This window comes from Ranitomeya imitator, chromosome 8 (genome assembly GCF_032444005.1).
Source record: "Ranitomeya imitator isolate aRanImi1 chromosome 8, aRanImi1.pri, whole genome shotgun sequence".
In the NCBI taxonomy this organism is placed as follows: Eukaryota; Metazoa; Chordata; class Amphibia; order Anura; family Dendrobatidae; genus Ranitomeya; species Ranitomeya imitator.
In genome coordinates this window covers 15,765,464-15,778,140 of record NC_091289.1, presented here as the reverse complement: position 1 = coordinate 15,778,140, position 12,677 = coordinate 15,765,464, and the positions used below count along the sequence as shown (strand labels likewise).

The following is a 12,677-nucleotide window of genomic DNA, read 5'->3' as shown; positions in this document are numbered from 1 at the left end:
AGATCAGATAAATAGATAAAAGATAGATAATAGATAGATTATACTGTAGATAATATAGAAGCATCTCTATGGTGCTGTTCCATTTTTTTCTTCTAGATAGATGGATAAATAGATAGATAGATAGCCTTCTCTTTTCTAATTTATCACGACGCTGGAGTGGAAACCACCATTCATCCATCAAATTTGACACAGTTTGCACCTAATTTTTAATAATAACACAGCTTTATTGTATTACAGTCCTCCAGAATAGGCAAAAAAAATGGAAACAACATTAACCAATAAAAAGAAAATATGACCTAATGGAATCTATATGTAATATTGTATTTCCAATACAATAGATGATTTCTTCAGGAACAGCTGGTGCTGCTGTGTATCGGGGCTTTCTGTTGTCTTCTGTAGTATTCTCTCTGTATCGCCAAACCCACCGCTGCCAAAATCACTGTCACACACAAGACAACCAGCAAAACTGACGTCAGGTTATAGATTTGACTTTGTCTGGTCTTCTCCTCTGTGGAAGGGAAATAAATACTATAAATATGAAAAGAATTGTTGGACATTTTTGACATATGTATGAAGAGCAAAGGTTCTTTGTTGGCGAACTAACAACCCAAATCTAATCCAAACCTATTATTGCCCATAATTGCAATCGTGAACTGGTAATGCAGATCCAAATTACTCAGAAACCTGAACTGACTGTTTTGTAAGAGTTGACAATACATTTCCATCACTATCCCATGTGCACTTTAGCATATAATTACGTTGAAGACTATGACAGTATTAATTGGATGGATCCTCTTTTATTAAGTGAATATGATATTATTATCTGAGTACCATATGGCGGTATTATTTTAACACTGTAAAACGTATGGCGTATTTTCTCCAGTATCTGTTAGGATAATTTTAAACCTATGGCTGGTGGATTTCGAAGCCAAAGTTAGCGCATATTTCTAAATTTGATCAATTTCAAAATTGACTACATTTCACTTTTTTTCTTATTCTATCGTTATTACTCTTTGCTCTATGTTGTGAATGTTAGTATTTTTTAACCCCTTCTTGGCATTTGACATACATGCAAAGTGCATGTTAGGTGCATGTGTATGGAGCAGACGTAGGAGCTGAGCTCGCACCTTTCCTGGCAAGTGACGGCTGGGTTACACAGACAGCTTCTGCCTGTAACAGCAGCGATAGGAGCTAAGCTCCAATTGCTGAAAACTTGTTGATGTCATTCCAAACTCGACTTGCAAAAAAACAAGCCCTCATACGGCCATGTCAGTTGTGGCTCTTGAAAGAAAGGGAGGAAACACAAAAGAACAATGGCTGCGTTGGAAAGAGATTAATATTATTATCTTAATTATCAAGGAAAGAAGTACTGCGACTACTTACTAGCCCTAAACACAATGGGGCCCTCAGATAATCTGGCGGTGTCCAGCTCTTCCCCCGAGGTGCGGACGTCCCGTCTCAGTCTTGGGGTGATACAGCCCTGAGTGCAGCGATTCGGGGAGGTGGAGTTGTGACAGATGATCACATTGGCGCTCAGGTAGACTTCATGGAAATGTTCAAACTTAACCACATGGAAAGTTAAGCGATGCCGGCGCCGGTCTGTCACCGGGTGATCCTGTAAGGTGGAGTCTTGGCGGCATCTGAGGACAGAAGAAAGACTTTAGTATAATATAAGCCGAGGTCATGGCGTCATTCTGAGAAGATCACACAGCACAGTAAGAACAAGCACAGAATGATCATCACTTCATAGTAACATAGTAACATAGTTAGTAAGGCCGAAAAAAGACATTTGTCCATCCAGTTCAGCCTATATTCCATCATAATAAATACCCAGATCTACGTCCTTCTACAGAACCTAATAATTGTATGATACAATATTGTTCTGCTCCAGGAAGACATCCAGGCCTCTCTTGAACCCCTCGACTGAGTTCGCCATCACCACCTCCTCAGGCAAGCAATTCCAGATTCTCACTGCCCTAACAGTAAAGAATCCTCTTCTATGTTGGTGGAAAAACCTTCTCTCCTCCAGACGCAAAGAATGCCCCCTTGTGCCCGTCACCTTCCTTGGTATAAACAGATCCTCAGCGAGATATTTGTATTGTCCCCTTATATACTTATACATGGTTATTAGATCGCCCCTCAGTCGTCTTTTTTCTAGACTAAATAATCCTAATTTCGCTAATCTATCTGGGTATTGTAGTTCTCCCATCCCCTTTATTAATTTTGTTGCCCTCCTTTGTACTCTCTCTAGTTCCATTATATCCTTCCTGAGCACCGGTGCCCAAAACTGGACACAGTACTCCATGTGCGGTCTAACTAGGGATTTGTACAGAGGCAGTATAATGCTCTCATCATGTGTATCCAGACCTCTTTTAATGCACCCCATGATCCTGTTTGCCTTGGCAGCTGCTGCCTGGCACTGGCTGCTCCAGGTAAGTTTATCATTAATTAGGATCCCCAAGTCCTTCTCCCTGTCAGATTTACCCAGTGGTTTCCCGTTCAGTGTGTAATGGTGATATTGATTCCCTCTTCCCATGTGTATAACCTTACATTTATCATTGTTAAACCTCATCTGCCACCTTTCAGCCCAAGTTTCCAACTTATCCAGATCCATCTGTAGCAGAATACTATCTTCTCTTGTATTAACTGCTTTACATAGTTTTGTATCATCTGCAAATATCGATATTTTACTGTGTAAACCTTCTACCAGATCATTAATGAATATGTTGAAGAGAACAGGTCCCAATACTGACCCCTGCGGTACCCCACTGGTCACAGCGACCCAGTTAGAGACTACACCATTTATAACCACCCTCTGCTTTCTATCACTAAGCCAGTTACTAACCCATTTACACACATTTTCCCCCAGACCAAGCATTCTCATTTTGTGTACCAACCTCTTGTGCGGCACGGTATCAAACGCTTTGGAAAAATCGAGATATACCACGTCCAATGACTCACCGTGGTCCAGCCTATAGCTTACCTCTTCATAAAAACTGATTAGATTGGTTTGACAGGAGCGATTTCTCATAAACCCATGCTGATATGGAGTTAAACAGTTATTCTCATTGAGATAATCCAGAATAACATCCCTCAGAAACCCTTCAAATATTTTACCAACAATAGAGGTTAGACTTACTGGCCTATAATTTCCAGGTTCACTTTTAGAGCCCTTTTTGAATATTGGCACCACATTTGCTATGCGCCAGTCCTGCGGAACAGACCCTGTCGCTATAGAGTCACTAAAAATAAGAAATAATGGTTTATCTATTACATTACTTAGTTCTCTTAGTACTCGTGGGTGTATGCCATCCGGACCCGGAGATTTATCTATTTTAATCTTATTTAGCCGGTTTCGCACCACTTCTTGGGTTAGATTGGTGACCCTTAATATAGGGTTTTCATTGTTTCTTGGGATTTCACCTAGCATTTCATTTTCCACCGTGAATACCGTGGAGAAGAAGGTGTTTAATATGTTAGCTTTTTCCTCGTCATCTACAACCATTCTTTCCTTCACTCCTGTCTCATAAAGTGACAATCTCCTTCCAATACTGAAAGGGCAACAAACAGGACTTGTCTTCAAGAGAATGTGCCACCAAAAATGTCAATTAAATCAGGCTTTTATGTTAAATATATTTTTAAACAGTTTTTTATTTCCATATATTATTATCGTATTATTAGTATTAGTAGTATTAATAATAATAATAGGAAATCTTCCAATTTTCACACTGGCCACAAAGCTTATCTATGGATTCACACTTCCTGTTCTGCACAGATGAATTTCCAGCAGTCTCATTATCACTACAGACAGGATTACAATAACTGATAAGACCTCTATATATGTGTGAGATAACATAGGATCCACCATTCACGATAGGTGATGTCACAGCTCACCTCCTCCTGTATAATGACTGATAACCCCTCTATATACAGTAGATAATCCAGGATCCATCATTCACAATAGGTGATGTCACAGCTCACCTCCTCCTCCTGTACAATGACTGATAACCCCTCTATATACAGTAGATAACACAGGATCCACCATTCACAATAGGTGATGTCACAGCTCACCTCCCCCTCCTGTATAATGACTGATAACCCCTCTATATACAGTAGATAACACAGGATCCACCATTCACAATAGGTGATGTCACAGCTCACCTCCCCCTCCTGTATAATGACTGATAACCCCTCTATATACAGTAGATAATCCAGGATCCATCATTCACAATAGGTGATGTCACAGCTCGCCTCCCCCTCCTGTACAATGACTGATAACACCTCTATATACAGTAGATAACACAGGATTCACCATTCACAATAGGTGATGTCACAGCTCACCTCCCCCTCCTGTATAATGACTGATAACCCCTCTATATACAGTAGATAACACAGGATTCACCATTCACAATAGGTGATGTCACAGCTCACCTCCTCCTCCTGTACAATGACTGATAACACCTCTATATACAGTAGATAACACAGGATCCACCATTCACAATAGGTGATGTCACAGCTCACCTCCCCCTCCTGTATAATGACTGATAACCCCTCTATATACAGTAGATAATCCAGGATCCATCATTCACAATAGGTGATGTCACAGCTCGCCTCCCCCTCCTGTACAATGACTGATAACACCTCTATATACAGTAGATAACACAGGATTCACCATTCACAATAGGTGATGTCACAGCTCACCTCCTCCTCCTGTACAATGACTGATAACACCTCTATATACAGTAGATAACACAGGATCCACCATTCACAATAGGTGATGTCACAGCTCACCTCCCCCTCCTGTATAATGACTGATAACCCCTCTATATACAGTAGATAATCCAGGATCCATCATTCACAATAGGTGATGTCACAGCTCGCCTCCCCCTCCTGTACAATGACTGATAACACCTCTATATACAGTAGATAACACAGGATCCACCACTCACAATAGGTGATGTCACAGCTCGCCTCCCCCTCCTGTACAATGACTGATAACACCTCTATATACAGTAGATAACACAGGATCCACCATTCACAATAGGTGATGTCACAGCTCACCTCCTCCTCCTGTACAATGACTGATAACATCTCTATATACAGTAGATAACACAGGATCCACCATTCACAATAGGTGATGTCACAGCTCACCTCCTCCTCCTGTACAATGACTGATAACACCTCTATATACAGTAAATAACACAGGATCCACCATTCACAATAAGTGATGTCACAGCTCGCCTCCCCCTCCTGTACAATGACTGATAACACCTCTATATACAGTAGATAATACAGGATCCACCATTCACAATAGGTGATATCACAGCTCGCCTCCCCCTCCTGTACAATGACTGATAACACCTCTATATACAGTAGATAACACAGGATTCACCATTCACAATATGTGATGCCACAACTCTACAGTATCTGGATCTACAGAATAGACGGCTGAGCTTTGAGGCTCCACAATGGTTCTGCACATCTGTTACCGCTGGTTGGACACGTTATCACCCTGTAGTATAAGACATGTAGGTTCTCACCCGTGGTGGATGACGTTGTATCTCTGATTTGTGTCCTCTAATGACGGGGAAGCAGTGAGGGATTCTGTGAATATCCGCAGCTCCTCATCCACCGACTCCACCACGAGCTCCACATGTAGGTTGCTGTGCAGATCCACCTCATGAGGATAAAGGGTGATGGGGTCAGTGAAGCCCTCGCTCTGGTAGAGTCTCATGGACACGTTGTAATAACCTTTACAGATCACATTCTTCACTTGAGGTTTTATCACCAGTTCCAGAGACTTATTACTCTCCATTTCACACTTCACTGGGATCTCGATACGATGGACGTCTGTGTCAGGGACGGTCCCGTAGATGGTGTTGGTGTAGAACGTTTTCTCATCCTCATACTGAAAAACAAATAGTGAATTATCCATAATCATCAATAAATGGGAAAAAATGTCACAATTTATGTTCCTAATGTTATTTAGATGATCTTCATGTAAACTTATTTCATTGATCATGATCCTTATCAGCGTCACGTTATGGAGCGAGAGAAGCCAAGAAGTTTTATATATAATAGTGGGCAGGGAATAATTGAATTATGGGTGTAGTGTAAAGTTCTTCTCAATATGAGTCCGGGGGGCGGTCTCTTAAACTATGATGACTGTCAGTCATTAAATAGGACTGCCCACTGGACTCACTGTGTAGATATCTCAGGATAAATACTGAAGATAATAACCAAAGAAAAGTGATGTAAATGATGAAATAAGTGTCTTCCCTTGGCATGAACATTACTCATATATTGTTTGGTCTCTGGGCTTCTCCCCATCATTCAAACCGGTATTCTAAATAATATATATCAGTGATATATCGCCCCATTTATTAGGAAATTGAGAAAGAATATTTACAGTTAGATTTTATATAAGTTGTCTATATCTGGAAAACCCACCAGGACACTGGACCCGCATCTGCTGAATGGTATCTTGATGAGGTAGTGATCCTTCTCCTTTTCTGCTCGGCACAGAGGGTCCTTGAGATGAATATCAAGTACGTCTAGATGAGCCCCCGATACCAAGCTGTACGGTAAGATGTACTCCGCAGCATCCTGGAGGCAACGGATCGAACATCCGGGTTCTTGTGTTGGTTCTGTAACTGAATTAGAGACACTTATGGAACAATCACTAACCACAAAGTATGGTGTTAGCAATATATTGAATTAGGAGTTGGAGGTCCCACAGTCTCATTATCCCCTCTTAATCCCCACCACTCATAATTTATGAGAGTTATTTTAGAAAACTTATTTTAAGATACCTTTAGAAGGAATTATAAACTAACAGGAGGGTCTTTAATTTAGGACTCTCATTTATTAGGTCAGAATCTAAACGTCCCAACACTTCCATGTATTCCATAAAGAGAACACTGATTTTACAGGGAACTATGCAATACTTCATTTCTCCTGTGGAGGCGCTGCTGTAAAACTAATGGTTTATACCTTTATAAATATTAGTGAATTCTTTTTGCCAGAAATAAAGGAAGGTTGTTTGGGGAAAACAAGCTGTCCTACATGGTAAACCCAGGAACTTGGCTCAGTTTTGACTTCATTATGGGGCTATCTTATCGTCAGCTCAGATTACTGCAGATTAACCACACAACCATTTCCCATTCGCCGTATTCTTCTGACGCTAATGCAACTTTTATACTCATATTCAGTGTAGAACATCTCTCACCTGGAAATGGTCCACCCTCGCCTATTGAATATCCATACGAGACTAATTTTTCAAGGCCAAAAACGTAAAGTGTGAATGTGGAGGTCTCATGGTAGATCTCATGATGTCCCTCAGTTTTCCCCAATGTGACTTGCCGACTTATAAACCCATTGAATTCTTTCCTGGTCGTTGGGTAAGAACTTAGAGGTTTTCCATCCAGGTAAAACTCCGAGTCTGAAGATACTTGAGAAACGATGAGGATGAAGTTGTTGTAGGAAGACTGAGTCACAAACTGGTAATATCTTCTTCCCAGTAATGATGGTGGGACTGTGGTAAAAAATGCATCATATCCATATTGTAACCCACCTGAGAGAGTTTCATGGAATAAATATGAGACCATCACAGGTTTGGTGGCATTGATGAGGAGGATTTTGTCTAAAGTGATTCGGACATGGGCACCTTCCTGTAGACTATGACTGGTGGCACCTCCTGGGCTATCAATAGTCACACGGGTATCTGGACTTCCCGCAACTATAGTGATGACATCCAGAGTGTGGGTGAAGAATGGGAACACGGCAAAGACGTTCCCCCAGCTCTTCACAGGTTGAAGCTGATCCATGAGGGTGTCAGAGCCTGACTTGAGAACATAACTCTGAATACCAGTAAACACGGCCACCGGGGCTGAAGATGAAACTTTGGTTCCAGTGAGGTCTTCAGAGCTTTGAAACTGAATGACTTGTTGGTTCCTCAGTGACAATGTGAACGAATCTCCAGTGTTGTATGAAATCCCCTCATATGTGATGGATCCTGAGACTGTAATGTCCACCTGGACTTCATGATTAAGTCCATTAACCACTGCAAATTGTCTTTTGCCTACTGAAGCCTTTGCGTGTTCCCCACTCCCAGGATTAACGATATAATACTCCACACCCAGGTCTTCTTGTGGTAGACAGGTTGTGGCGTCAGCGGAGTACTTGTTTGTGTTGAATGCAAATACAGATATGGCCACATCGGAGGTCACCATTATGACCTTGGAAGTGATGCCTTGCCCTGTGATCATATATGTTTGGCTCATGTTCAAGAATGTACCACTGTTCTGGGGAACATGCACCGTCTTATTGAAGAAGGGCTGAGACACCGTCACCGTGACTGTTGCCGCTTTATCACAGGTCACAATATACAGCTGGAAACTTGTTGAAGGGTCTTTGTGGGAGTTTTCCGTGAAAACGGTTACAAACGCTCTTTTTATCTGTCCTGGAGAAGAAAAAAAGAAAAATCTTAATACACTTGTAAATTGTAAAAGTCAGACAGGTCACCGTGAAAATGTATAATGTCATTCTGCATTTTCCCTTCATAATACGGTTGTTCTGTTATGTGACTGTGGATTCTTGATGCAAAACTAACATTAACTTATAAGAATGCCTGCTGCATAATGAGTGATTATTGAGTTGAAAGGGGTTGTCTGGTCCAAATCAATAAGTCTGCAGTCACTCTGTGTGATTGCAGACTTATGAATCCCCCTACGCACGCACTGTGTACTCCTGAGATTCGCCAGACCGGAGGGGTATGTATGAGTTATACATACTCCTGGCCAGGGGCGTGGTCTCGCTCTCCGTACACTTCTATGGCCAGCCGCATCACTAGTCAACTGTATGGAGATTGAGGCTGTGCGCACTGGCCGGTCACATCACTTGTCCAGTGTATGGAGAGCGAGGTTGTGCCCACTGGCCGGCCACATCACTTGTCCAGTGTATGGAGAGCGAGGCTGTGCCCACTGGCCGGCCACATCACTAGTCAAGTGTATGGAGAGCGAGGCTGTGCCCACTGGCCGGCCACATCACTAGTCAAGTGTATGGAGAGCGAGGCTGTGCCCACTGGCCGGTCACATCACTTGTCCAGTGTATGGAGAGCGAGGTTGTGCCCACTGGCCGGCCACATCACTAGTCCAGTGTATGGAGAGCGAGGTTGTGCCCACTGGCCGGCCACATCACTAGTCCAGTGTATGGAGAGTGAGGCTGTGCCCACTGGCCGGCCACATCACTTGTCCAGTGTATGGAGCGTGAGGCTGTGTGCATTGGCCGGCCACATCACTAGTCAAGTATATGGAGAGCGAGGCTGTGCCCACTGGCCGGCCACATCACTTGTCCAGTGTATGGAGAGTGAGGCTGTGCCCACTGGCTGGCCACATCACTAGTCCAGTGTATGGAGAGTGAGGCTGTGCCCACTGGCCGGCCACATCACTTGTCCAGTGTATGGAGAGAGAGGCTGTGCCCACTGGCCGGCCACATCACTTGTCAAGTGTATGGAGAAAGAGGCTGTGCCCACTGGCCGGCCACATCACTTGTCAAGTGTATGGAGAGTGAGGCTGTGCCCACTGGCCGGCTACATCACTTGTCCAGTGTATGGAGAGAGAGGCTGTGCCCACTGGCCGGCCACATCACTTGTCCAGTGTATGGAGAGCGAGGCTGTGCCCACTGGTCAGTCACATCACTTGTCAGGTGTATGGACAGCGAGGCTGTGCCCACTGGCCGGCCACATCACTAGTCAAGTGTATGGAGAGCGAGGCTGTGCCCACTGGTCAGTCACATCACTTGTCAGGTGTATGGAGAGCGAGGCTGTGCCCACTGGCCGGCCACATCACTAGTCAAGTGTATGGAGAGCGAGGCTGTGCCCACTGGCCGGCCACATCACTTGTCCAGTGTATGGAGAGCGAGGCTGTGCCCACTGGCTGGACGCATCACTTGCAAAGTGTATGGAGCGCAAAGCTGTGCCCACTGGCCAGTCACATCACTTGTCAACTGTATGGAGAGTGAGCAGCATAATGTTGTCCCTCATAGGGTATAATGCTGCCCCCCATAGGGCATAATGCTGCCCCTTTATAGGGTATAATGCTGCTTCCTCATACGGCATAATGCTGCCCCCTTAAAGGGTATAATGCTGCCCCCTCATAGGGCTTAATGCTGCCCCCTCAAAGGGTATAATGCTGCCCCCCTCATATGGCATAATGCTGTTCCCCTCATAGGGTATAATTATGTTCCCTCATAGGGCATAAAGCTGTTCCATCATAGGGTATAATGCTGCCCCCCATAGGGTGTAATGCTGCCCCCTCATAGGTTATAATGCTGCCCCTCATAGGGTATAGTGCTGCCCCCTCATAGGGTATAATGCTGCCCCCCATAGGGTATAATGCTGCCCCCTCATAGGTTATAATGCTGCCCCTCATAGGGTTAATGCTGCCCCCTCATAGGGTATAGTGCTGCCCCCTCATAGGGCATAATGCTGTCCCCCTTATACGGTATAATGCTGCTCCCTCATAGGGCATAAAGCTGCCCCCTCATAGGGTATAATGCTGCCCCCTCATAGGGTATAATGCCTCCTCATAGGGAATAATGCTGCCCCCTCATAGGGTATAATGCTGCCCCCCTCATAGGGTATACTGCTGCTCCCCTCATAGGGTATAATGCTGCCCCCCTCATAGGGTATAATGCTGCCCCCTCATAGGGTATACTGCTGCTCCCCTCATAGGGTATAATGCTGCCCCCCTCATAGGGTATAATGCTGCCCCATCATAGGGTATAATGCTGCCTCCTCATAGGGTATACTGGTGCTCCCCTCATAGGGTATAATGCTGCCCCTCATAGGGTATAATGCTTTCCCCCTCATAGGGTATAATGCTGCCCCCCTAATAGGGTATAATGCTGCCCCTCAGGGTATAATGCTGCCTCCTCATAGGGTATACTGGTGCTCCCCTCATAGGGTATAATGCTGCCCCCCTCATAGGGTATAATACTGCCCCCTCATAGGGTATAATGCTGCCCCCTCATAGGGTATAATGCTGCCCCCCTCTTAGGGTATAATGCTGCCCCCTCATAGGGTATAATGCTTCCCCCTCATAGGGTATAATGCTGCCCCCCTAATAGGGTATAGTGCTGCCCCCTCATGAAGCATAATGCTGCCCCCCTCATGGGTATAATACTGCCCCCTCGTAGGATATAATACTCCAGTTCTCCGTTGGGCCAGTCCAACCCTGGACAGATCTTTCAAACACAGAAGGTTTTGTTAATAGTAATCACTTTTAAAAGAATTTCTGCTTCTTCTATGCAGGAGTTTAACCAAAGATTCTTTTCACATTGTCTAAATAATAATAATAATAATAATAATAATAATATGCATTATTCATTGATAGTTACCACCCGTTAAACATAATAGTGCCAACATTATTAGTAATGTACAACAAAACCTGGACATTTAACAATTCCATTGAACTGGTACTTTAAGTTTTAGGCTACTTTCACACTAGCGTTAACTGCAAACCGTCACAAAAACGTCTTTTTGCCGAAAAAACGGATGCGTCAAAAAAGTGCAAAATGTATGCAACGCATACAGCATTTCGACGGATCCGTCTATTTGGGGATGTCTGGCCAATTAGCTAAAAAAATCCTGTTTCTGAGCATGCTCAGTAGAAAAAAACGTATTGCAGCACTGCATTGCGTCGTATGACGTGTCTCGACGCATCCGTCGCTCATAGACTTTCATTGTAGCCAAAGACGCATGCCGATGGATGCGCCAAGACACGTTTTTTTGTCGGAGCCAAAAAACGTTGCAATCTACGTTTTTCCAGACGACGTGTCGCCTAATTTCGACGCATCCGTCGAAAGACGTATACCGACGTATGCAAATCCGTCGCAATGCGTCGCCAATACAAGTCTATGGGGAAAAAACGCATCCAGCAAAATATTTTGCTGGATGCGTTTTTTCTGCAAAACGACGCATTTTAACGTATTGCAGTTAACGCTAGTGTGAAAGTAGCCTTAGGCTAATGAAAAAGGAAAGTTGCAACATCGGCTGCCAGGATAGTTCTTACTTATTTATGTAATTCTCTATTTCTTTCTTTTTTTTTTATTTATATTTATTTTTCTTATTTTATACAGGGTCTAAGTAGATTTTTTTTTACCCAAGTTTCTCCTTCTTTTATCTCCATCTGTATAGATATATATATAGGATAAGAAACACACAGATTATCTTTTATAAATAGGAAAACTTTGCAGCAAAAGTTGTCAAAAATGTAAAAAAAAATTCCGTCCTGCTACAGATAATTTTTGTTTTTGCTGTTTTTTTCCCTCCCTTTTGAGACAGAGATGGCAGCTTTTGCACAGAGCAGACATGTGAATTACACACATTACCTGGTTTTAACAAGCAGTTCTGAGATTCTGGGGCGATGCCTGCAGACAGAACAGAAATGAAAGCTTCGGGTCAGACATATTAGTATATGATATTTTCCACATTTATTTGTACTTAGGCCGAGCTGTCAGGTCGGGTTCATACAGTGCAGTTTGGTGCAGTTATTAAGCATTTATCAGAATTTTCAATGTAACAGGCGCCACCTGCTGGGACTTGTAGTTGCTTCTTAAATTTTAAACATTTTTAGCTGTTAAAAACTAAAAATGTGTTTGATAAAACAAATAAAGTG

The 12,677-nt window shown here is 43.4% G+C and overlaps 1 protein-coding gene across 1 annotated transcript in view; it reads right to left on the bottom strand.

Annotated features, from left to right (window-relative positions):
• Window positions 1-207: 207 nt before the first annotated feature.
• The window catches only part of LOC138648078 (IgGFc-binding protein-like), a 31,410-nt gene continuing 18,940 nt past the window's right edge, over window positions 208-12,677 (bottom strand). Inside the window, exons 2-6 of the mRNA XM_069737583.1 lie at window positions 7,229-8,461; window positions 6,451-6,653; window positions 5,541-5,908; window positions 1,384-1,640; window positions 208-508 (exon numbers count right to left, since the gene is read on the bottom strand). Coding sequence (XP_069593684.1) covers window positions 348-508; window positions 1,384-1,640; window positions 5,541-5,908; window positions 6,451-6,653; window positions 7,229-8,461 — 2,222 coding nt within the window. The 3' untranslated portion in view covers window positions 208-347. The remainder of the gene's footprint in view (window positions 509-1,383; window positions 1,641-5,540; window positions 5,909-6,450; window positions 6,654-7,228; window positions 8,462-12,677) is intronic.